General features: G+C 36.5%; 1 protein-coding gene across 2 annotated transcripts; it reads right to left on the minus strand.

The window, feature by feature from the left end:
- On the minus strand, positions 1 to 26,508 carry LTA4H (leukotriene A4 hydrolase). 2 transcript variants are annotated; one of them, XM_019732151.2, is made up of 19 exons: positions 26,245 to 26,508; positions 20,817 to 20,947; positions 19,077 to 19,197; positions 16,740 to 16,808; positions 14,990 to 15,094; positions 13,830 to 13,882; positions 11,379 to 11,451; positions 10,985 to 11,125; positions 10,112 to 10,135; positions 9,579 to 9,649; positions 9,019 to 9,130; positions 8,338 to 8,482; positions 7,261 to 7,364; positions 6,759 to 6,829; positions 4,741 to 4,795; positions 3,849 to 3,944; positions 1,715 to 1,797; positions 942 to 1,046; positions 1 to 282 (listed from the first exon to the last, which is right to left on the minus strand). In XM_019732151.2, the coding sequence occupies exons 1-19, from the start codon at positions 26,401 to 26,403 to the stop codon at positions 165 to 167; spliced, it is 1,836 nt and encodes a 611-aa protein (XP_019587710.2). In that variant the 5' UTR covers positions 26,404 to 26,508; the 3' UTR covers positions 1 to 164. The 2 variants fall into 2 exon arrangements, with proteins under 2 accessions (XP_019587710.2, XP_019587711.2); XM_019732152.2 differs by lacking the exon at positions 1,715 to 1,797 and having other exon boundaries at positions 26,245 to 26,504.
- Positions 26,509 to 26,586: the final 78 nt, after the last annotated feature.

The raw sequence follows: 26,586 nt of genomic DNA on the forward strand, positions 1-26,586 counted from the left end.
TGGGGGGAAGGTAGCTCAGCTTTATTTATGAAAATCACTGACAAAACAATAAAGAGCCAAAAGTAAAAAAGACATTTTTAGTTACAATATGAGCTGAGTTTTATATTTCTTTATGAATTCAATTTCAAAAAGAGAAATGTCTGAAATCAGCAATAGGCAGGTCCTTAATCCACTTTTAAATCTTTCCCCACCAGCATGGCGGTCACAGGGTGCATACTTGCTCTGTGCTCCTGGTAGGTACGGATGGCTTGATCACGGGACTCATCAAAGGCAGCAAGGTCCCTGCAAAACAAGAAAAAAAAAAAGAAAGAAAGAAGAAAGATGGATAGTGATTTATTTTGGCAAATTTTATTACACTTGTGAAGTAAATGAAAAGTAAATGACTATTTATGTCATGGTTATATATTTTTTGGAATTCCTATAAAATCCATAGTCAAAATAATTTCACTGAAATATTCAAGATACAACTTTTTCTCCTTTTCACAAGCATTCCTTTGTTATATGTCAAGCAACCTACCTTTCCACCTCATTGCAACATTTAGATCAAAAAGTTTGACTTTATCTGCTCAATTCTTCTTGCACTTAAGACTTTTTTCTTGTCCATGCCTACCCACCAATTATCTTCTACTTGCTTTTAAAGATCTTTCTGTGTGTATAAGATTGTTTTCGATTTATTTCCTTTTCACCAGTGTCTAACCCTATTTGGCCCATATTAGGTAATCCATATGTAATGCTAATGAAATTATCCCAAATTTTAAATATTTAGAAGTGTTAATTCTTATTCCAAAATTATACCTATAATCTTTAACAAATGTAAAAATATGTATTATTTTTTAGATTGTATTGTGCAAAGTGTTTTAACAACAATAAGAACATTCATTTCAGATTTTTCTTCCCCATTCTTTATATGAATTCAAAGCATAGTTTGATTTGGTTCTTACTTGAATAAGGGTCGTGTAAACTTCATTCTTCCTTGTTCAGTCACCATTTTTAAAGCCAAAGGAATTGCTTCCTCCCATTTCGATTGAATGCAGAGCCGTAACCATCTGAAAGGAGGATTTTTAGGGGATATGGGATAGGAAACGAGGAGGAAGAGGCAGGATATGACAGGTACACCTGAAAATTACTTTTGTAATGATGAATAATCCCATTATAGTTACACTGTGCACTATATTATGTCTTTATTTTGAGAATCTCATATAGACATATATACATTTTAACAATTGGAGAAGGAAGAGGAAGGAGTTTGTTCTTTTTAAAAAGATCATACGTTTTAAAAGGTCTGGATTATGTAGGTGCTCATGTACCTTATATATGCAATTTCTGAAGGAATTAAACTTTGGTTTAAGCCTTACACTACAAATCTGAATTAAGAAAGATTAATCACATAACAGAATCAAAGATTTCTAACTATTAATATCCCCATTTCAGAGTCAATTTGGCTAGTTGTGAAAGAATGCCTATTTACCATTGAATCCTTAATTCTAGTATTTTTTAAAGGCAAGAGAAGCTTAGAACAAATTCTAATAAAGAGATTAATATTATCTTATCGATATTGCAACTATTCCTTAAAAAACACTATAATTATATAGAAGCAATACATTGGACAAAGATTTTTCAAGACTCATGTATGCCTCATACTCTGCTTTCCCTTTCTCCACCTTTTAAACTAGTTTTCCACTTTCTTCCACAGAGACAAGTTAAAATGATGTACCTGAATCGTATTTCAGAATTGTTAATGGCATTGAAGTTGTACACCTCTTGCATTCGCTTTATGTGCCCCAATGGAAGAGGTGCCTAAGAGCAAAATAAAAACGTATAATTTATCATTTCAACAGGATTCCTTGGAAGAAAGGAGCTGGAGAGAAATTCTTAGCCAGATTAAAATCCTAAATATTTTGTAATAGAAAAGTAAGTTAGATAAAAATAAAAGAAACGAATGCACACCAAAAAAAATTTGTGCAAATTTATTCTGGGTAAGGATGTGCTACTGGGAGCAAAAGGATAATTTAATTTGCTGGGTACATAGAGAATTAAATGAGAATTACTCTCCTCAGACTTTTTGGTATGTATAAATATTAACTTTCAGACACTTTCCAGAGTTTTTCAAGTTTTTCCTTATACCTTATCTATTTTAAATTTATTCCATTCTCCAGATTAAATCACAGTTCTTTGATTTTTTTCTCACTAATTACCCACCCCAGGTTTGTCTTTGTGTATTTTCTCTAAAATCCCTTTGAAATTATCAATATCCCTACAAAAATAACAGTTTTTAAACTTTTATATTACAGACCCCTTTCAGAATCTGATGAATAATATAGACCCTTTCCTAGAGGAAAAAAAATATGTATTTACCATATAAACACAAACTTCTATATCCAATTTCATAAACCTCCTGCACCCATCTTAACCCATGCTAACAGGAAGAACAAGTTTGGGTGAAGAAAAGAAAGAAGAGCTCAGTTTGGACAAGTAGAGTCTGAGGTGCCTATGGAGTGCAGGCTGAGGTAGATGGTAACTCTCCTTTCCAGCCACGACCTCATCTTACGAAACTCTCACTCTACATTCACTAACCATCTTATCTCTCAGTGATGGCTAGACCTTTCCCAAACTATTTAGTTTCAACTAAACTGCAAGTCCACCCTGGTAGGTCAGCTGGTTAAGGTCACCTCCTAGGCTCCCCTCCTTCCCTCAGTATTTACCATTCCTGTTCCTGAGTCATCCCATCACGTTTTCTTTCTTCCTGATCCTAAGCCACAGGGCAGTGCTACCGACATTTATGAAACTGTGATGACTTGATACACTAAATAGTGATCTTCTAAGGCCCCCGTTGCCTTAAAATCCCACTGCATTGATTCCATAGGAAATCCTGTGCAAAGTCTTCTCCATCCGTCTCAAGGTCCTTAGACCTAAGAGCTCCCTGTCATGTAGTAATACTCAGCCATTATCTCCTTCTCAAAATGCAGCATCTCCTTTCAGTTTCACATATTCTTTTAATTATTTGGGTTTGAAACCTTAAAATCAGCTTGGACTCTTTCCTGTTAACCCCCAAATCCAGTCATTCACAAACCCTATGCTTTCATTCCACGTAGTCTTCCTCTCATCTGTCCTGTTCTTTCCTTTCCCACCAGCCCCATTCCTCATATCCTGTACTCCTTTGAGTCTCCCAACTAACTCCTCTACCAGCGTGCCTCATATCAATCCAGCCTTCACACCACCCGCACAGTGGTTTTCATAACCACCATTTCCTCAAATGACTCTCTTGTTCAAAATATTACATCTGTTCCTATGGGCTAGAATAAAATCTAAAATTCTTAGCATTCAAGACTTACCACATCTGACCCTACCAGACTTTCTAGTGTTATCTTCATTCACTTCATTTCCAGAGCTACGACTTACTCCTGCAACATGGGGCACGCTCCGGCACTTGCGGCGCCCTCCAACTTGAACTACCCCCTCCCTGCTGACACTGCTCTGCTCAAGTGAAGCTTCACTCCTCCAGAATCCTTCCTCGACCACACAAGTTGGGAGTCCTTCTTCACTAATTAAGTTTTTCTCAAGTGAGATCTAAAACAGACCTCCTTTTATTGCTAAATTTTGCATGTGTGATCTTTCTTACTAGCTTTGTAAACTTTTTGAGGACATGGTGTATTTCTTTCTTATCTATTTTTATATTCAGCACAATACTAAACACAGTAGGCATTCAACAAATGTTAAGTAAATGAATTAATTTTATAAATGTTTTTTCCACTAGTTTCCATATTAATATTTTTTTCCAAGTCGGGTCCGATATAAACACTGTGCCTTTCTGCCCATTCTAATTTCTAATGTTTTGAGCTAGTACTTACTCTCTGAAGCATCTGTGCTAAAAATTCATTCAACTGATGAGAAGAGAGATCTTTCAGGTCTGCTGAGTTGAAGGAATTTAAATCATCTTCTTTGGCCTAAGATAAATGTTACCTGGTTATTTCCATTCATGTACAATTTAATAATATTTATTGGTTTATCTGACATAGAAGTAAAAATTAAGAAAAAGACAGAAATACAAGAATGCATAAAATTGTAAAAAATAAGTTTAAGCCTCAGCTACTTTAATATTTCTGAGCTTGTGTCACTATAACTATGACTCCTAATATCTACATTAAGAAAAATCAGACTATTAATAGTAAGAGTGGAGGAAACTTTTGACATCCTTTATACCATCCACGTTAGTCTGTCTTTTATTACAGGGATCTCAGCTAAGAATTCAGAGGATACAGGGAAAATTCTTTTTCTTCCCCAAACAAGAATCATTCCTAAATTTTCCATTATTTCCTTAGACGTGAACAATAATACTGACAGAACAAAAGTGCCTCAATTCTTCCCTAACAGTTGGCATTAGTGGCCACCCAAGATCATTTTAGGTTTATCTGGTATGTGTAATGGCTATATTTGAAGTAGTAGCTTATAAAAGATTTATGAGGAAAAGAAAAAAGGGAAAATGCAAATCATTTTGCATACTTTTTTAAAGAGTTGAAGAGCAGCAAGAAAAATCAGAACCAATGCCATCAAAATCTACTTGTTTAAACTTTACACATTGGGATCTGGTATAGTATCACTTTGGACAAACTTGACTTACAATTAGCCTTTCCAAATACATGAATTCATGAGTAAAATACCCACAACCCTGGGCCCCACCCCCTTCATAGGTAGAGACATATAGATACAATCAAAAAAGGAGTCAAAAACCATACTACTCACAGTAATCCATCTTTGACTTAAGGCAATACAAGCATTTGTCAGAGTCATATCATAACTGCAAAGACAAAAAAGAAAGATTAAATTTTATAAAAATGCATATTCTTTTGCATAAATGAAAATTTGAAGTTACAGAACATACTTAAATTTCAAAGTTCTTTTAAAATAAAGATAAAGAACTCCAGAATGATGGAAATAGGAAATCTTCTACCTGACTTAAATGTTATAGGTGTCACCTAACTTGGAAATCCAAGTAGATACCAAATTAATGAAACATCTGATTATTCTTTGGAGAGAATGTTAAAACATCCCCGCAAAGACTGTATAAGCTTCACTAGTATATGCTGAAGTAGCTGGGACTCAGCTGAGCACATGTAGTGTGACAGGAGCAGATCTAGGCACTTGGGACAACAGATAAACAACATGGAGTCCTTGCTCTCAGAGATCTTACATTCTGCTGTTCCAATTATCTAACCATCCAACAAATCGGTGAGCACTTATGTGACGGCACTGTTCTAGACGCAGGGGAAATACTGGTGTCACGCAAGACCCTTGGGTGACGGAAGTCATGTGATGATTTCGTTCCTCTTTGTTCAGACAAAAGTGGAAATAAACTTTGACCATTAAGCCAAGCAAGTTACAGTAAGTTTTGTTTGTTCTCACCTTAGAAAATAAATAACTCATGTTTTACAACAATGGAAAAGACCATGTATATGTGCAAAATTCTTGCAAAGCATTGTCGTCTTTGTCTGTACATCATGCTTGTTTTCGGTGAAACGTTTCTATTATTTTAGAGAACAGAGGGGTTTCTGTCCTTAGGGCCTAAATGAAGTAAGTTTTGATTAGAAGTTGCTATTGAACCTACTTCAAGAGAGTGTGAGCTCTAGGGGAGATAATAAAGGGGTCAAAGCAGTGACCTTCTTTGAGTCAACTGCCAGTTTATCTTCATGAAGTCATCAGGCTGTGGACTATAGGCAAACCCTTTGTTTGGCCTTAAGACCAAGTGGGATCAGAGGTCCTGGATTGCTCAGGCAGTAAATCACATTCATCTAGAACATTACTTAGCACTGATTTCAAAAGGAATGGTAGTACAGTGGCTGATCTGTTTCTTGGTGTCTTGAAACTTCCTGCTATTGTAAGGAAAGGAACTAGGTTGGGGTTAGTCCAGGGAGAGGAAGCAACTCTTATTTATGACAAGGTCCCAAACAATGGAATGAGCAAAACCAGATATGAGCCCTGCTTTCATGGTGCTTCGATGTAGTAAAGGAGAAAGATGTTAATAATCACACAAATAAATGTAAAATTACTACTGTGGCAACAGCTATGAAGAGGCAATACAGAGCACGGAGAAACCCTAAAGGGGAGACTTGACCTGGTTACAGAGGTCAAGGAATACATCCCCGAGGGAGCATGTCGAGAGCTGAGATTGGAATTAACTGGGTAAAGGGTAACTGTATATGGAAGGAACAGCATTCCTGGCTGGAACGTGCCGTTTGCATCCTCACATGACTCGTGGAAGACCAAGGTTCCAGGCCCCGATTGGGGAAGGTGTTTAGTTTAAAAGGCACTATATTGGAGGGTTTGAATCTCAAATCTAATTTCTTACTTGCTGTATAACCTTGGAGAAGACACTTTACCTAGCTAAGCCTCATTTGCCTCCTCTGGAAATGGGGATGATAACTTATGACACTGTTACAATGATTAACATAATACTTACGTTATTTTAGTTATTGCAAAGGTTTTCAAAGAAAGGGCAATATCTTACTCTTTATCTCTCACCATCCTTGTGTAGAAAGGAGGCATTCAATTATTACTTGCAACAAATTGAACTAATTTATATCTATAATATCATATTTTCCTTTTGACCTCAGGGTTAAGGTTCAAAAACACCTACGTAAGAACTCTACTCTTCTCACTAACTACTAACAGCTTAAGGAAGGCATAAAACCCTTTTAGATATTTTGAGGAGCTCTCGGATTTAGGAGAATGAGAAAGAAACCATTAACGGAGTAAGTACTGACTTGGGTTTAACAGGAGGCAGTCCAGGAGAGTAGAGCCAGGTATTCCAATCAACTTGATTGAGAATATCAACCTGTGAACAGTAAGAACACCCAGTGTGTTACAGAACAATCTTTTCTATTGGAAAAAAAAATCTAAAATGGACTTTTAGGTCCTCAAATCTATAATTTTGTCTATACTAACATGTCAAGATAATTTCAAAGTTATCTTTTTGAAAATAAATTTATATTAATCGTGTTCTGTTAAATAATTAAAATAGGAAAATTAACTACATACAAAAAATAAATTTCTAAAACACTATTACAGATCTCTCTGAAATAGGGAAATTCTACGCATTGCTTCATGTTGTTGAGATCACATTTTGAATAGGAAAAAATACAATGAAAGATGGAGTCTTAAATTCTAGACCAATGTTACTATTAAGTAATTCAAATCAGCCTAACAAACAGCTATTAAATAAAGATATACTGGGCATGAAAAAGAAGAAAGCTTTTAAAAGCCAACCTTATCTTTAAAGTAAGAATACAGGAAATCCTTCCAGTCATCAGTGGTTATGCTCTTGTAGGAAAATTTCTCAACATAAGCCTTTAAAAATCCTAGGAAAACCTCTAAGAGTTAAAAAAAAAAAAAAAAAGTATATTAATGGAATGGTAGTTACTTAACTTTTTTTTTTTTTCGGTGCTTGGTATTGTACTGTTAACCACAAAGGACATTCAGAGAAGAAGGAAACCAATAAGGGCTTTAGGAGTGAAGAATGTTTTACAAAGGAGGTAGGATTTAAGTTGGACTTGAATATATGTAATTTGGTGAAAGGGAGAAGATAAATCCTAAATCCTAATTACAGGTAAGGGATAATACAGAAGTGGAATAAAGCACAAGTTCTGAAACCAATGACCCTAGTACAACTAGGAGGAAGAAAAATAAGATCGGCCAGGCAGAATGGATCTAGATGAGGATGTGCCTTTGAAGTCTAACAAAGGAGAACACTTAAATGCCCAGCAATGGGGAAGGTGACATAACTCAGCACAATTATATAGTGAAATACACTGATGGCAAGAAAAAGTATAAGATAGATTTGTATGTTCTGATATGGAGGGATATATGTGAAATATTGAATTTAAAAAAATGTAGAATAAATATGTAGTGTGATCCATTTTCTATAATTAAAATATATATATTTATTTGTCTCTTTGTTCACTTATACTTAGAAAAAGATCTGGACCCAAACACACCAAAGTGCTAACAGTGATTACCCTAAGGAGTGGAAGGGGGTTGAGGGACTCTCACTTGTTACTTTTATAAACTTCTACACCACACAAAATTTTTTCAATGAGTAGATATTATTTTCCTAATTTTTAAAATGCTGATGAGTGGTGTTTTTTTAAGTCAAACAGCACAATTTCGAACTCATCAATTATTCAAGGTTTTAAATAGAGCATTAACATTAGAAAATGATACAGATTTCTTCAGTAGCTATAATTTTGAATGAATTGGAAGAACACAATGGAAACAACAGTTTAAAATTCTTCCTTATTCTTCATATTACCCTAAAAAAAAAAATCAGAAAATGCAACAACTTGCCTGGTCCTCCAAGAAGCTGTTCAAGGTAAAAGAGTAAAGCAAAGCCTTTCTCATAAGGAACTGAAGAATATGCTACGTCAGGGTCCACATTCGTCAGATCAACCACAAGTTTGGTGAAAGGATGGGTATCTCCAAAAGTCTTTATCTGCAAGACACAAAATCAGATGAATGTTCTGATTTCACTTGCGAATAAGCTAAGAAGGAAGTATTACTTCATTCAGTGGCATGACTGTAGGGAAGTCTAGAACTTACACAAACTTAGAGACTGAAAATTGTAGGATATGTTAACATAAATTTCTGGAACTCTATTAATGTAATATCTTATGATATTTCTTGCCCAATAATAGGCTTTAGTCTTATAAAAGACTAGAAAAATATTTCAATACCTGCTCAGCAAATTCAGCTTTCAGGAGAGAGCACTTCAAAATGACATAAATATACCAAATAAAATTCAAACACAGTAATTGACTATTTTAATTGCAAAGATCTAATGGATCCGACTGGTCGCGAACACATTTAGGGTTAGGGTTCAATAGAATATTGTACCAGCATCTGCTTGATTTTCCACACCTGTAAAAATGATTTTTTTTGTTGCTACTTAGGAAAGATGCTTTTCAAACCTAAATTTTTGAACACCTATACAACTTTGGATGACTGATTTTAAAGGTATGACTCATTTACCGAATTCTGTAGTTCTCCCCATCCTCCCAGAGCATGAAAATGCCTGAACTTTTCACCAAATAATCGTCCACAAATGTGACGTTCCAAGTATACAGTATGTCCCTCATTTAACCTGAAAAAAACAACAACAACAAAAAACAGTGACATAGTTAAGAGGGAAAGGCATTTTAATCAACAAGATATTTTGGTTTTGGCTTTTCTTAAAGAAAAGACCCAATTGTAAAGTGTAACCAGTACAGTCTAAGCAGACTGCATAGATGGCTTCCCTACATTTAATTCAGAATAATGGGAAGTCTGGCCCAGCAGATGGCAGCAGGGAAAATTAAGCCATGCTTCTGATTTTACACATCCATGTCCTAAATTGTGACTCTATCAGGGAGTAAATAACAAGCATACTCTACCTAACACTGTGGCAAGTGTTACAGCATTAAAAAAAAAAAATCCCTTTGTATCAAAGAGATGATATCAAAGAAAAAATATACACACGAAACAATTCAGAGCGGTAGGAAGCAGGGAATGAAATTAATCAATAACAAGAACCAATTAAAAAAAAATCATACCAAAAATGATCCCAAGTTTTGTTGGTCACTAGATTTCCTGTCCAACTATGAGATATTTCATGTGCAATAACCTAAAGGAAAAAGTGGAAGTGATTAGTAGTCAAGTTGATTACCTTACTCTAAAATAACTCATTATATAAGCATTCTAATTCTTTCAATTTCACATTGTACTTTTTTTAGTATTAACTGAGATATTCAGGGAGTTACTCATCCATCAAAATAATCATAAGTTAGTCAAAGACAAAAAAATTTTGCATATTTAAAAAATTGGAAACAAAAAATCATGTAGAAAATATTAAATGAATACATCACGCCATTAAAACATATTTCGTGAAGATAGGAAGAGATCAAACCATAAAATGTTCTTAAATCTGATGAATCTAATTGTTAATGTAATCATTAATGTCTTGCAATAAAAATCCTCTGGTTATCTTTTAAAACCGTATCTTCAGCATAATACAATGGATTTTTTTTACATCAGTTGACTTAATACTTCTTGAAGGTAAGACCAGGATAATAAATTTTTAACTTACATTGGAGAGTGATTTGTCACCTGCCTAAAAAAGAAAAAAAATACCTTAGTATTTCAGTTCTCAAACTACAGACTGTCTCTCAAAAGACCACCTATAACAAGATAGAGTATTCTGGCATTAATGGTTCACTGTATTTCTACATGGCACTCCAAAGAGTTCAAAAGAGACATGTATTAAGAAAATAAAACAAAAAAATGCAGGACTGAAAAACAGCATAATTCTTTCTCTTCCTCATCCTAGAGAATTTTTTCCAATACCAGGCGGGCCCATATACTTGTCTCTAACTTCCCGGAAACATTTCTCCTTCTTCCATTTTTTATATCTGATCTTATTTACCCTTATTTACCTTCTTTCTATCGATTACCCACAGTTTATAGTGTCTCCTATGATGTATTTTATCTTACTTATTTAGTTGCTAATCCATTATTCTCTTGGTTCTAGGAAGGATTTGAAGTAGCTTATAAAAGCATATAAAATATACCTATAAACTGTTGCTTAATCCTCTGCTCTACGTGGTAAACTGAGGTGGGTTTTTTGTTTGTTTTGTTTTTTACCGGTACCTATATGCCAAGTGTAAATGGTGTAGTTTCTTTGTCTGGATACATAATTCATCAATGGATGGGTGTTACACAGCCCCTCCACCCCTAATATCCCCAAACACCTTGTACATAACATTCTTTTCTCCCAAATGGCCAAATTGTTTTCTTTTGTAAAAGGAGAGGATGATAATAATCACAATAAGCAATAAAATTAGAAACAAGGGTTCTATCAATACAAGATTTTTAAAAATATTATTAGGAGTCTAAGGTTCTTCATATCTGGGCTTATGTTTGAGGAGAACTCAATTTCAAATGAAGACATATTGGCACTTACCAGCAGAGTAGGAGTTACAAAGGTGAGGCAAGGGTTTTCCATGCCACCATAAGGGAAGGATGGTGGCAGGACCAGAAGGTCATACTGCCCCCATACATATGGGCCTCCCAGATCTTCTGCAATTTTCAGCATAGATTCAGTCTGGAAAACGAATGCATATATATTTGTATGTCTTCATCATTATAACAAACTTCTTTAAAGTATATATTGTTTTCTATGAAGGTTAGTGATGCTTATGTTAAAAGGATACAAAAAATGTAGCAAATGCAAATTCACATAAAACAACATATATTTGATTCTTTTACCACATCACTTAACACCATCGCATTTCATAATCAAAATCGTAAAACAACTGTCTACCACAGTTATTAAAATGGATGAGTATATGACCAACCTCAGAAAATTCGTAAGCTGACTTTTCCACCTGCTCTTTCTCAGACCAGACCAATGTTCTTGGGCCAATTTGCCTGCAAAATTAAAAAGTCTAATAAGAAAGAAATTCAAGGCAAATTATTCACCTGGTTCTAGGAAAGATTTAAAGTACTGTACAAAATCCTTACAATAGGAGTGTGATTTACCATGTGCTTACGGGGCAGGAGGAAGGTTAAAAGGCCTCTCTGAGACACAAACCCACTGTTGCATATGCAGCAATAGATACGCAGCTCCGTACAGAGGCCCAGCCTGGGCTAAATAAAAACTGAGACATAAAGTGCCTCCAAAGGTTAACTTACTGGCTTCTGGTTAAGACCTTTGGGCATCTAGTTTCCTCCCTCAATCTCATAACTGTAGAAACCTAGTCGCGGTTCAGTAAGAGATTATTCCAGAACAGGGTCGATGTAAACTTTGTTATACACTTAAAGGCTGAACACTCTTATATAAAAGAGCAAAAAGAAAAGGAAGAAGGCCCTGTCACGTGTTACAACATGGATGAACCTTGAGGACATTATGCTAAGTGAAATAAGCCTGTTATAAAAGGACAAATACTCTATGATTCTACTTACGAGATAGCTAAAGTAGTCAAATTCATATAAACAGAAACTAGAATGGTGGTTATCAAGGGGCAGGAGGAGGTAGAAATGGGGAGTTGTTGTTTAAAGGGTATAGAGTTTTGGTTTCACAAATGAAAAAGTTCTGAAGATTTATTTCACAACAATGTCAATATACGTAATGCTACTGAACTGTATGCTTAAAAATGGTTAAGATGTTAAAGTTGATGTCTTTTTTAAACCACAATTAAAAAGGGAGGAAACAAATAGACCTACATATCACTTAGAGCCTGAACTCAAAAATATTTTTTCATTCAAATTTCATTAAAAAAATTTTATGCAACACAAAATCCCACGTCTTGCCTTGGTATCCTGCCCCAGAGAGGCCATGGACTCTAAGGCAGTGCTTCTCAACCTTTAATGTGCGTGAAAATAACCTCAGGAGTTTGTTAAAACACAAGTTTTGTTTTAGCTGGCCTGGGATAGGGTCTAAGAAATTACATTTCTAAGCAACACCCAGGTGATGACAAAATTACTGGTCTGTAGACCACACTGAGTAGTGGCGGCAACTAGTCTTATCCAACATAAATTTAATGAGAACCACAAACGTGAGCTGCATATGTAATTTCAAATTGTCTCTTGGCCACATTGAAAAAACAAAATGAAACAGATGAAATTAATTTTAATAATATATTTTGTTTAACCCAATATGTCCAAATATTATCATTTCAACCATGTAATCAACATTAAAAATTACTAGTGAAATATTTTACATTTGTTTGTTCATACTAAGTCTTTAGAAATCCAGTGTGTATTTTACACTTAACAGCACATCTAAAGCCTTACGTGGTTAGAGGCTGCCACACTAGCTAGCGCAGAGCTGTGCTTCATGTGTTCAGATGACCTCGGTTTGTTTGGGTCCTGGCGCTGACATTTCCTAGCCATGTGACTCTTACTATGAGCCAGTTACTAAAACTCACTGAGCATCAGTTTCTTCACTGGTAAAATAGGAAAAAGTAATCATATCTACTTCATAGAATTACAAGGATTCAATGGGATAATGCCTCAGAGCTGGTACATGATAAAACCTTTTAGTTGTCAGCTGTGGTGACAATTATCATTTAGTGAGTCCCTCCATAGGCCAGGAACTTTACATATGTTAGGTCTGTTAATCCTCACAAAAACCCTTTGAAGTAAATATTATTTCTAGTTTTCAGGTGAAAAAAGAAACTTAAAAAAGGTGAGTTGCCCGAGGATGTGGTTAGTAATTGTTGGGGCTGGAATCGGAATCTGTTTGCCTGACTTCTCTCTCACATCCATATTTCTGTCAATTTAAAGAATATGATTACTATAGGAACCTTAATGTTCAGTTGTTTAGAAATAAGAACAAACAAAGAACTTAAGAAGGAAGGGCACTCTATTGGTAAAATTTTAATAAAATCTTATATTTCTCTAATATTTACAGGCTTCCAAGAGCTTTAATATATTTTATCTCATTTACTTCACATAACCACCCTAGGAGAGGCAAGAAAGGGAGATATCATTTCAAGGATGGAATGGAGGTGATGAGAAGTGACTTGTTCAAGCTTACATTAGAATCCAGGTCACTAACTAAAGGTAAGAACATGGTCATTCTATAATACTTGGAAAACTCTAGCAGTCAGTGACTGGGAAAGATTTTTTTAAATTTAAAATTAATTTGTTACTTACATTTCATAATTAGGTTTGAATTTTTCTAGAGCTGTCAACTTGATATCTTGAGAAATACACAAATGATCTACCAATTAATCCAGACAGAGGTTCAAGACGCCTGAAGATTGATCTTTTCATCAACCTCAAAATTTGTCCAAAAAGCTCACCTGCTTTCTAAAGCTCCAACAACTAAAGCAATCAAGTAGCAAGGGATTGGGACCTAAAGGGGGCAAACAAAACACATCACATGCTCAAATTAGTGTTTGAAAATGTTACAGAGTAATTCAGTGTGTATTTAAAAGTAAGTGAATTCCCTCTAAAATCTCCAGATAGTGTATGAATTACTTTCCTTTTGTACTTCGCAAATAGTTCTCATTTTTAAGGGCTAACATAGTTCAAAATTGTGATGTAAAACATTTCAAAACATCTATTTCCCTTTTATTTCATTAGGAAGGAAAGCTTCTGAAATATGAAAAACATGATTGCACATAATATTACAAGGTACATTTTCAGCATTTCTCAAAAATTAGCTTATAATAAGGCAACTGTGCTTTTCTCTTAGGTTTTTTGTTTTTTCCTCTTGACTTAAAAAAATGTTTTTTTAATTCCTTTCTTAAACCAGTCCTGGTATATTTGAAAAACATAAAATAAACCAGCAATAAGAGGATGCTGAAGGTTTGGGAGCTGGAATCTCAAGCTAGGGTGGAAGCAAAATTGTCCACCATGGCTCAATTACATGTTATATATTAGGGAAGTTGATTTAGAAAGCATACATAAACACACACACACACACACACACATACACACATTCATTAAAGGTCAAAGATACAAGTCAAATTATTAGGTTGGTACAAAAGTAATTGCAGTTTTTTGCAATTATTTTTAACCTTTTAAACTGCAATTACTTTTGTACCAACCTAACACCAGCTACATAGAAATTTTAACTTAAAGGGCTGTAACAGAGTGCTGTTTTGGCCTAAGACAGCTCTTCCATTTGTAAACACTAAACAACCACACCACATTCTGGTCCCAGGGCAGGCGACAGTGTAACTTAGAGGGACAGGAAACCTGCTACTAACTGGGATGAGGAAAAATGGGATCTGGCGCACTCCCTACGATGTCTATCCAGTGACCTCTTTCTTCAATACAACACTGTAGGTAGGAGAAAATATTTTAAAAGCACAAAAGAAAAAGAAACAACGAGAGCAATACAGAAGCTGCTTTCTAAATTCTGAAATATTTCAAAAGCAATTTTGCTTTCTGGATGGATAAAATTATTTGTAGTTCACTGCCAATGAAAATGAAAATCTAGACCCTAAGATCTTACTTTTTGGCTGAATCTGTATATTTTCCTGCTCGGATCTTCGGGGTCAGGTGCTTCTCCATCACGAATGGCACTCATAAGTGCCACCAGTTCTTTAGGGACAGACACCTAATGGAGAAGATGAGTCATTTCCAGTTATAAACAAAAGGTTCTATGTATCTTGAACTACTTATGTAAAAAAAAACCCTTTTCTCCCCTTCGTGACTATCTGTATCATAGACTGTGAACCCAATAAGATCATATGTGTCAGTTTTGTAAATAGAATTAACAATATGTAAAACTGACTTCTTTAGAAACGAATGTGAAATATCTACCTATCCATTCATCCATCCATATTAAGAGCATTTGGTAGAAATCAGGTTAAAATCCCAGCTCTGCTACTTATTAACTGCATGCACTTGGGCAAATAACCTCTCTGAGCCTCAGTTTCTCTACCAAACAAGAGTAATACTTCATAGGGTTGCTGCAAAGAATAAATAATATAAACGAAGATCTGCTTAGCACCATGCCTGGCAATAGTAGCCACCAACCCCCATACCCCTCTAGACCCCAAAACAGATTCAAAAGGATGTCATACTCACTCTAGGACAGAGAATATAGTTTTGAACAATTTTATATTTAAAACATAAACTTGGGAGTTAAAAATAGAAGCACTTTTTAAGGGGCATGATTGTGAGACACTAAAACTTATTGCCAAGAACCGTGAAATAATTTTCACTGGAAATCACTTTGGATCTTTTCCATAAGGAAAAATCCTTATGACAATCTGTGTGGTCACTTAAATGTGTACCGTTGCTCCATGATTCTGCAAGTTTTGTTTCTAATAAATGCCAGAATCAAGGACTATCCTCTGAATATTAGTGCTCTAGCAAGCATCCATTCTAGTAAGTGCCACTTTCATGTTTTTCTTGCATGGCCCAGTAACTCAAAGCTATTACTGTGGCAGGCACAGAATCAGGAGCTCCAGAACCAAGCGCTATAGCAACGCCAGATCCTAGCGCTAATAGTGTTCAGGAAACAATTTGGTTCTGCTTCCTCCCCTCATTTACCCAGTGATATGTTATACAGGTGAGACGCCTGAGGTTGTGAGGTCCTAAGACTCGCCCAAGGTCATGCAGTTCCTGAGTAGTGGAGAAGAGCCCAGAAACTGAGATTCTTTGCCTCCAAGTGGAGTTTTCTACAGTACCACACTAGGTATAGTCAGGCTGTGGGGTGATCTGGGAATCAAGAAGGCCCCATAAATACAGGTTGGTCCTCAATTCTATTTACGTGGTCTACGGAGGTCTGGTGTCTGGGATAGTATTTATTATAGCCCACCTTTTCCTAGTAGTAACTATGACAAGAAAAAGCTGGAAATGTATACAGACAAGTCTACACTATATGCTCATTAGGATACCTAAACAGATGTTTATAAGGCTATAGAGTGCATTATAGAACTTTTAACCCTGCAAATGCCAACTTCTAAAAGTGAAAAACAAATTGTTCCCAAATTCTTGTTTTTAGGTCCAGAATTCTACATTCCTTTTAAAATCAGAATGGTACTCATTTCCCTTTTTTATACTTATATTCAAGGCTGCCTTTAAAACAGAAATTCAAAACGAGGCCCACAGTTTCTTTATTCCGTATTTCAGGCAGAATGTAATTACATGAAATATCTCCATCTATCAAAATTTAATTATTAGCTCTGCTTATCATTTATACCACATTTATGTATAGGGATCATTTAATGCTGCAAATAATGTGTGGTATTTACCTCTGCACTGTAGGTTAATTTCACAGACGGAGTGTCCTGGCAAGGCAGAATTGCTCTACAGTGGATAGCCTGGGAAGGGGGAGAAAGAAAAAGAAACAGCTATTCCCATTCTTAGAAATCAAGTCACTAAGAAATCATTAAAATTGCAGCACTGTTTTTAGACACATTCTTTTTAAAAATAAAAATACATCTCACATTTCTTTGGATCTTTTAAAGTAGCAAAAATCGATCTATAGATTTAAAAAATCTGATTTTCCATTTTAATGCGCGGTTAACACTCCCATTTCAGTTGAAGGATGAAGCGGTGTTAAGCAGTGTTTCCTGCTCTGCGCTTTGAGTAATAGTAGTGCCCAGTGAGAAGCTGTTTGGAACCCTGAGAACAAAGGGCTGTTTGGTGGAATACGTTTGGGAACCATCGCATCCAACATCCCTGTCCAGGAACACTAGCCTCCTAGAGGCTCTGAAAAGACCTACTGTAAAGAAACTGGCCTGATTTCTCACACTTATTTGAACAGGAAACCCATTTTTCTCTGGTTAGTTATTAACCTCTAATGGGATACCAGTGTTCCAAGGAACACAGTTTGGGAAATGTTGCTAGAGTCTTGATGTTTCGATCTTGCAGCAAACTTTGAAGGTAGAAAAATAGGAAGAAAAGGAAGGAGAAAGAACAGTCCGTCTCAACACCGTGTAGACAAATTCATTCATATAATATGTAAAGTGCTTTGCTTCCACGTCAATCTGTCATAAACATTGGTTCCATTGAGAAGAATGGCCAGAGCACCCCTATGATTTTATGTCTTGGACTGTTTACAAACAAGCTTGTATCTACTGCCGGTGAACAAAGGAACCCTAGCCTCACTGAGACAGTCCACTGAGCCTAAAGGAATACTGATACTAACATCTCTATCTGAAGTTGTTATAAGTCCAGATAGACTTCACACAACCACAAACTTCCTTCAAACCCGCAAACGCCAGGCTTTTTAAACTTTTACTTAAGATCTAGTAGATTCTCCAAAGATATGAGATCCTAAATGACCTCTAGATAGATTAGGTAGAACTGGAAGAACCACCTGGTCTCTGGTTAGGTGACGCAGGAGTATCAAGGGGGTTTTATATGTATTTCACTGGATAAGAGCAAACTCAGGCAAACATGCACAGAGAAAAACTGTAAGCAAACTCATCAAACAAAATCATGTCTACATTCTTCCTATCAATTGTATTAATATCTGAATCTAACTGAAATCTCTTTCCTCTATTTCAAAAACTGGTGCCAATAAGAAATGGAATAATATATTCAAAATTCACATTCTTGTGGCTCACGAGTCTTGCATTTCTTGTCAACTTTAGTTTATGGACATTATTTAAGAAATACTGAGAATCAGATATTACTAATAGAGAGTACACAATTTGTACATTTTTACCTAGATCATATTATCTCTTCCAGATTATTAAACTAAAGATTTCTTAGATTAAAAAGATACTTCAACTGGTAATAGAAAGTAAACATGCCTAATTCATGCGCCAACATTGCTTCCTTTTTTACAGACGTACATTCAAATTTGAACCCCCAATAATATCTGTCACACAGAAATATTAAGCGGATTACAATATGCAAAGTACCTAGTATAATGCTTGGAGATAAAGTAAATGTTTAATGAAATGAGTTCCTTTAATTGTGAACTATTTACTAACAGAATTAGGTTTCTTTTTTTTCAGAAGAGAGTTTGATCCTTATCTTTGTGACAGGTTATCTCTAATTATGTGGTTTAGTCTTAGTTTTTAAACAGAAAGAGTTTAAATCATATTGTTTTTAAAGGTACATTTCATATATTTACCTAATATATGCATTTGTAAATGTGTAAGAAAAATCTAGAAAGGCTATACACCGAACTCAGTGGTGGTTACCTCTGGGCAATGGTGTCTGGAGAGAATTAGAACATCTGATCTTTCACTTTCCAGTTCTTTATTATTAGCAATTTTTGTAATGAGTACATATTTTGTTTTATTATGTTTTCCTTTCATTTTATGACCACTTATTGAATGCCCAATCTATGTCAAGTTCTGTGGTAGGTGCTGGAGCTATAAATAGAAATATGACTTTTATAGTCCAATTTAGGTAGACATGTTTTCAAATTAAAGGAAGTTTCTTTTTTTAAAGTAATATGTGAATGTGTTAATAGTGAGAGATATAAATAAAAATATATGTTGTTTTTACAATATAAGACAAATTAAAATGCTATCTTAGCTAAGACCCATGTATCCATAAGACCGCTGTTCCCTTTACTTCATTCAGCTTCATGAGCTGGGAATAATAAATCATTCCGAATCCGTTTTTACCTGGCACTGACTAAAGAGATATGGATGTTCCTTCCCAGAAGTTTGTTCAGGTGTGAGCCACTGAAGAGCAGAAGATTTTGGAGATGTCTCAAAAGAAATTTCTATAATGACTTCTTGATTTCTATATAAAACAAATAAATGTATTAGTAGAGTATAATTCAACCTAACTAAAATTTGAAGTCATAATACATATACTGAATAATATAAATAATATTTTACGAGGCCTTGTTACTGACTGAGAGTAAGCTCTAGGAATATCTAGCATTCTAAGTAGGTAAGTTTGCCTCTCACGTTCCTACCTGAATGCCAGCCGAGGTGTCCTTTTCACTCTTTCAGGCTAAGTCCTTACAAAGCCCTAACAGGAACCAGTCAGTATTAGCTGAATACCCCACTGTGTGTCATATGCATGTTTTACTTTGTGATACCATGTCATTTTTTATGATAGTGGGAAAGTGGAAGAAATAATTTTGGGCCTTCGATAAACACAGTAAATGGGTGCCAGAGCAATGGAGAGCAGAGCTGGTCTGCAAACTGTTACTGGATAAGGTGAGTCAAGAAATTGAGAATAAGCTTTTAGAAACTTATAGAGTAATTTTTATGTTTGTGGGACCTAGTGATAAAAAAAAATGCGTATTTAGTCTCTTCTTCCTAGTATTTCATTTGCATTGTGTTTTACAAAAGTATCAGTCTGTGATGAATTGGAAATAACAAAAACTGGTCTTTCGCCGGGATAATTTGAGCAGCACTGATAAAGAGGAAATAGCAAAAGCTCTGGAGACCAGCAGCTGTGCTTGTGCTTGAATCCTGACTCTACCACTTATTGGTGCTGTGAACTTGGGCAAATTATTTCACCTCCTTTTGCCGTAGTTTCTTCATCTGTAGAAAGGGGTTAATGATATCTACCTCAGAAATGATGTGGGTGTTTCATTTCTTTGTCATAAGTGGGATGAGAATGTATGAGAACACTGGCCACTGAAAGATCGGGGTAGATAGTCCTCGTTCTAGGCCAATGGTTTTTCTACCCTTTTGCCTTCCCCAATATATCGAGGAATGGGATATGCTCCCAATATGTCAATTCTGGCTATTATTTTCTTGAATAAGTTGCTTCATTTCTCTGAGGTTCCCTTTCCTCATGTGTAAAATGCAGATCATACCCCATACAGTTACTGTAAGGATTAGGTAATTAGTTTGCATCTAAAGCTGTCATCTCAAGATTGCTACACAGAAATGGTTCTATGTTGTCATTATTATTATTCCATTAATAAAATGGAATTTTATTAATGGCTGGCTTCTGGGGTAAAGATGAAAAAAGTGCAGTTTGTAAAAGCTTCCCAGGTGATCCTGAAATGCCTCAAGATGGCATGCTCCCACCATCACATTTTACTAGATATTATATAGTAAAATGATGAGTAGAGAAGTAACAGTTATCAAAAGTCCTATTCTTGAGTATTTTATACAATGAATTTCTTTAGTATTGTAAGAACATGTTAGGTTGGTGCAAAAGTCATTGCGGTTTTAAAAGTTAAAAATAACTGCAAAAACCGCAATGACTTTTGCACCAACCTAAAACAATTTTTTCTATAAACTTCATTCAATCTGAATAGCATATCTGTAGGAGTAGTGTACCAATGACTACATACACACAAACTAAAATTAGGAAAGGAAAAAATGTCTAAATTAATTAAAAATATATTTCCCCCATTATTCAGCTATAAAAGAGAAAGATGATAACATTCATACTTGCTCAGAGCAATAGGAAGAGAGATTTCCATTGGAGATCCTTTGTAACTTTGTCTTTCCCCAAGAGTGTATTTGACTTCTTGTCCATTGATGACCACTTTTTCTATTGTAAGGTCCTTTGTATCCAAAATCTAGAATTAAATTAATATTTTTAATTGATAAGAAAACTAACATTAGATATAGGTTAACTACAATGGTTAGAGGAGAATTAGTTGCTTAGGGAGAATAAGCTACAGAGTGAAATTACAGGAATTAAAGGAGTCAAACATTAGCATAGGTGCCATCTCTTGGGACTACGCTTCCTGAAAATTTTTGGGTTCTAAGATTTGCATATATGTTGTTAAGTAATTCTGGGATAGTCACATAAATTTTGTGCTTTAAGTAAAAGTCAAATCTAAATTAAAATGCTTTTGCTTCTGTCTCCTAAAACTTCTGTGCTATGAAAAAATTCATCTATAACTTAACTTTCTTTCATCACAACTCCTCAATATGTCTTACCATATGTTTCTTCCTAGAATTCATATAGTCCAACTCCTAGGTACTTTCCTATATCCAAAAATTAAAACAAATTGGTACTTGTTAGCCAAATAAACAGACTGTAATCACTGCTGTTGTGTATCTAGAAAAAGCCCAACTTGGTATGGCAACTCTGACCAAAGAATCCTACGGAGGAGTGGGAGAGCATATCTACTTGGGATGGCTGATTAAGGACAAGTGCTTTGGCAGGAAGGGAGTGGCAGCAAATATGAGTATTTTCAATCCCAAAAACCCTCTGACTGAGCCCTAGACACCATACACTTTCATTATCTCTGAACTAATTTCCCATTCTAGAATCTTCAACCTACCTTTGCCATAAGACTGCCTAAGCAAGCCTCCCATATTAGTTTTAAAACTTCACTTGATCCTTCTGCTCACTCTGATAACTATTCATTTTTCTCTTTCCTTTCTTAAACTCCAAGGGCAATCGATGGCTGCTATGTCCACTTCCTCATCAATCTCTCCTTTCCCGCTCTTCATCTGGCTTCTCGCTCCTCTGTTAGTGAAAGCGTAGTCCTTTTGATTGACAGGTCTTTTCTGTTCAATAAATTTGACCTCTGTCCACTCATAGCCTTTATGGACCACAGCATCTGTTTGAAGTCCTTCCCTTGGCTTGATTTTATCCATGTATAGCTCTCCTACATGTCTAATGCTTTTTCTTCCCTCTCCTTTCTAACTCCTAAATATGGATATGTCCCAATGTTCCAGCCCCTTGGTCCTTAGATTTTCTTACCATAGTCTTCACTTTCTACCTCTCACTCATATCCATATTGTCACCTAATACCACTGTGCTGACGACTATCAGTCTATTTCTATAGTTGCATCCCTTTCCCAGGATTTCAGCTGGATCTAATTACCTACTTGACATTTCCATGGGAAAGATTGCCTCATATTCAACAGGCTTCTAAAAATTCTAAAAATGAAGCTACCATTATGTCCCCTAAATCAGCTCTCTCCCCAGATTTCTCCATTTGGTTAAGGGTACTCAAGGTTTGAAACATTCAAGTAATCCACAGTTAATCCCACTTTCTGATCCCACACAGCCAATTAACAAGTTTTTCTTTCACACTGTCCTCATCCTTTACTTTCTTTCTTTCTACCACCACCGTAGGTCAGGCCCTGCCTTAGATCTGCCTACCATCTGATCTCCCTACCTGTAACATCTTTTCCTTGAAATCTGGCCTGGAACAACATGGGGAGTTAGAAGGCCGAGAAACATGGGGAGTCAGAACGCCGTTGCCTCTCTTTTATACTCGCTAACTGTGAGTAATAAGTTCAGGAAAAGTCACAGGGTAATCATTAATTTGATTCTCACCGCTCTAGAATCAACACTATTTGGTTGAGAAGAAATTTCCATCCTGGTTTAATTTTTTTTTTAAGAGCAGCCAGATTTGTCATGAGTACCATCTCTTTGCCTCCTAATGGACAATTATTTCTTTCAGGTTGCTCTTTTTTGGGGGTATCTCGACTGTTGCCCTTACTCTAGCTTAGTAGAACTGATTTATCTTGCGTATTCACAATACATGGTTTTATTAGGTTTATTTTATTAAGAGAGTTACTCCTTTGTCCCTTCATATTCTAGAATCTATTTCTGAATATCTGATTTGTTTTAAAAACTTGATTTGAATATCTGTGTATATAACGACTCATGTTTATACTGCTCTTATAACCATATGGATGAATTAATTGGGTCATTTCCCAGTGGAACACATTCTATTTTCTGTATGGCCTAAACTTTTCAAATCTGTTCAGAATCGGAAGAGTCAGGTTATTATTATGACTATTTTTCTCATATCTTCTCTATTAGTTATAGTAGTTGGCCCAGTTCTCTCCTACAGTACTTATTCTGCTGTGTTAAAATTTGTTTTCTCCACTAGACTAAGAGTTCTTATAAAACAGAGAATGTTACTAGGTTTGCAATCCCAGGGCTTAGTACAGTGCCTGAAAAATAGTAGGTGTCAATACATGAACTCCTGGACCAAGAGAAAATAGAAAATGCAATGTTTAAGCTGTATATCTCAAGTCCTAAGCCTCAGCTATCATTCCCAAATTAAGAATTCCCCTTCAAGTTTCACTGATAAATGTTATTAAACAGTGATCAAAAATAGTAACAAGAAAAGCAAAAGAAACTGGATAGCTGACAAGTTGGAATTCGTATTTTTCAACAAATACTTATTAAGCACCAACTATGTGTAAGGCTAAGATACCCGTATGTAGTTGCAAGAAATGGTCCTACTAATGGTAGGAAGTTACTAAGGATATAATTCACCTGAAGCAGCTGGCCAGTTGCCATGGACTATATAACTGCTGCCCATTTTGCACAGGGGAGTTTGCTGGGAAGCTCCATGTAAATCCTGGGGCCCACTTCTGGTTTTGTGTCTAGGGCTTTCCACCATGTATATTGCTTCTCCTATCCTGATTCTTTCTTGCTACAAATTCTTTCATTATTTTTTAATCTTATCCTAATTGCACATGTTGTTTTAAGCAGTCTCAAATTCTTTCTGCAACAAAGCAGAGTTTAAACAAAAAAGTGTTATGCCTCATTATTAAGTCTCTATATACATTTTTCTAGTTGCTATTTGCAGGGTGCTGTAATGAAAAAAAAACATAAGGTTATGAGTCATAATCAAAACTGAAACCAAAAAAACACCTTGATTTGATTCCCAGCTCAGCCATTTACTTAGTGAAGACTGGGGGTGCAGTCAGAAAGATGTGTTCAACTCCTGACTTCTGCCACTTATGATCCTGGCCAAGCTATTAAACCCTCCTTTGAGTCACCAACTGAAAGAACACCTAAAAAGTTGAAAATTTCAATAAAAGAAACAAATACTTGAAAGTTATCACAAATGAGTACTAAACTTCAGTGCAAATAACAAAACACTGTAAAAGGATTTTTAGAGAAGCTGGGAATTAGTATTAGAGTTCCTTCAGCCTTCACCAGGATCATGGACAAGAATGGGAGAAGGAAAGAACACCCAGCACTGGCACTGGGTGCTCTCAATGGGTGGTGGTGAGGTATGATGCCATCTCATCTTAAGACACACTTAGTAGTATTATCAGTGCAACCCATATTAAGCTTAGGCACTGCTTTCTAACTGAATTCATCAAACTTTTGCATGTTCTCTACATGGCAGGTGCTATATACTAAGAACCTGAGCTACACGGAGACATGAAACACCATCCCTCCCTTCAAGAGTCCTTCAAGTGGTGGAAACAAGCTAACTTTAAATAAAATCACTCTTGGTCTCAGATTATTGTTACAAATGAGCAAACAATTATAAGAGATGTCACTGTACTACAACTAGCCTTCCTTATATAAAACCTAACATTATTATAACTCCAGGCTCTATTTACTAGACAGACATGCCAACCAGAAATCATAATTTAAATATCTTTTCTCTAGATTTTGGGACTGCAAAAACAATTTCCAGGTTTTTAGATTGGGACACTGAAGGGACATTCTTTTCAAATTTAAGCCACCTGACTCTTGCTTACTCATGGAGCAGAGGTAAATCTTAAAAGGTAACATGATATTCAAGAAGATCAAAGTACAACCTACAAGGAAATAGTTACCTTCTTGCTTATCATACTTACATTTATTTTCTTCCTTTTGGTGACTACATAGCAATGCATAGAGGAGTCAATCTATTTTTCAAATCAGAATTAGTCTAGCAAAATGTTAAAGAAAAAAGAGTAATGTGCTATATTTGTTCATATTAATGAACTCAAAATACAGGCCTATTACACAAGTAAGGAAAGGCATGAAAACTACAAATTCTCATTTAAACTTTAGTAGATATCACCACATTACTTTATGCAAAATACACTGTAGCTGGTCTTTTCTTGTCTCTCTTATTTCTAAAATGCATACCTGTGAAATTTTTCAGGTGAAAGGTACAATCCAAACACTATCCGGCAATTTGAGTAAGAACACTGTAAACAAGTTTTGTTATACAGATAAAAAAATTTAATCAAACTCCAGAGCTTGTAGAAGTACATCTTTTCTAAGAAGCACAGTAATTACTTACTCCTTGGAACCAACTACTAATACATTTGTATTGCGACATCCCTAGAAAGCTTGAATGGCACACCCGTCCTTAAATTATTCGAAGAGAAGCGTGATAAGAAAGAATCAAAGGTAGGAAGGACCATGACCCTGGAGAAAAAGAGCTGCATTTAGAGTTAGTGGAGGCTGGTAGCACCGAAGCAGGGCGGAAAGGAGAGTCTGGGAATCCTAAAGGGTTTGAGAACAACTGGCGGGGAGACTGAGGGAAGAGGGCAATCGGTCGTATCCTGCAAGACTTTCCGGTTGAAATAAAGGTGCCTGGGAGAGAAGAGGGGGTGGGATCAGGGATCTGCAGGATATGGGCCCAAGGCTTGGAGGAGAATGTGGACTGAAGAAGGTGTGCTGGGAACTGGACGAACTCTGGGGCCTACGGAGGGAGTTCAGGGCTCCAGGACGAGGAAATGGGGAGGCCACTGGGGGGATTATCTCTGGGAACTAAAATTGTGGGGGTGGAGGGGATTCGTTGGAAAATGAAATCTGAGAGTTGGGTGAGGAGCGCAGCGTGGATGTGGCACCAGGATGTGCCCAGGGAACTTGGGGGGAAGGAGGGAGACACTTAAGTACACGTAGCGGGTGGGGGGAAGGATGCAGACACGTAAGTAAGGTAGGGAGGGGGCGCAATAGGGTGAGTGGGGCTGAAGAGGACGCGGAGAAAGGAGAAGGGGCTAAGGAGGAGGTGCAGAATAAAGGTTGAGGCTGCAGAGGAGCACCGAGGGATGCAGGAGCAGACCGGGACGTGGGGCTGGGAAGGGGCGGCAGCAGGGTGAGGGGCGAGAGGCTGGTGGCTGGGGAAGAGGCGGGCACTGGGCGCACGTCCCACCGTACCAGGCTCCGCAGATTGTCCTCCTGAGACTGGACCGTGAGCGCGGCGGTCCCGGTCAGCGCCCGGCGAGTAAAGTCAACGCTGCAGCGCAGGTGCAGATGCTTGGTCCGGCAGACCGAAGCCGGAGAGGCCAAGGAGCACGTATCCACTATCTCTGGCATGGCTCCCGGGAGTCCTGCAGTACGCCGATCAGGACACCAACATTCAGCTGCCAGCCTGCTCGACTGAAAAGTGAGAGGTGGAAGGAGGCAGATAAAGAACAGGAGGAGGGATTCGCGGCGCCCGCCGGGAAAGGAAGTTTCTTAAGGTGAGAGGGGAGTGGGGAATGGCGAGGATGGAACTAC

This window comes from Rhinolophus sinicus, linkage group LG02 (genome assembly GCF_036562045.2).
Source record: "Rhinolophus sinicus isolate RSC01 linkage group LG02, ASM3656204v1, whole genome shotgun sequence".
Lineage (NCBI taxonomy): Eukaryota > Metazoa > Chordata > Mammalia > Chiroptera > Rhinolophidae > Rhinolophus > Rhinolophus sinicus.

Excerpts from the sequence above, each read along its gene's own strand:
- LTA4H (XM_019732151.2), bottom strand. The coding sequence starts at position 26,403 with ATGCCAGAGATAGTGGATACGTGCTCCTTGGCCTCTCCGGCTTCGGTC. Across the intron at positions 11,452-13,829 it reads GTTGGAGCTTTAGAAAGCAG|GCAAATTGGCCCAAGAACAT; the intron begins GTGAGCTTTTTG and ends TTAATTTTGCAG. Across the intron at positions 10,136-10,984 it reads TTGTAACTCCTACTCTGCTG|GCAGGTGACAAATCACTCTC; the intron begins GTAAGTGCCAAT and ends TTTCTTTTTTAG.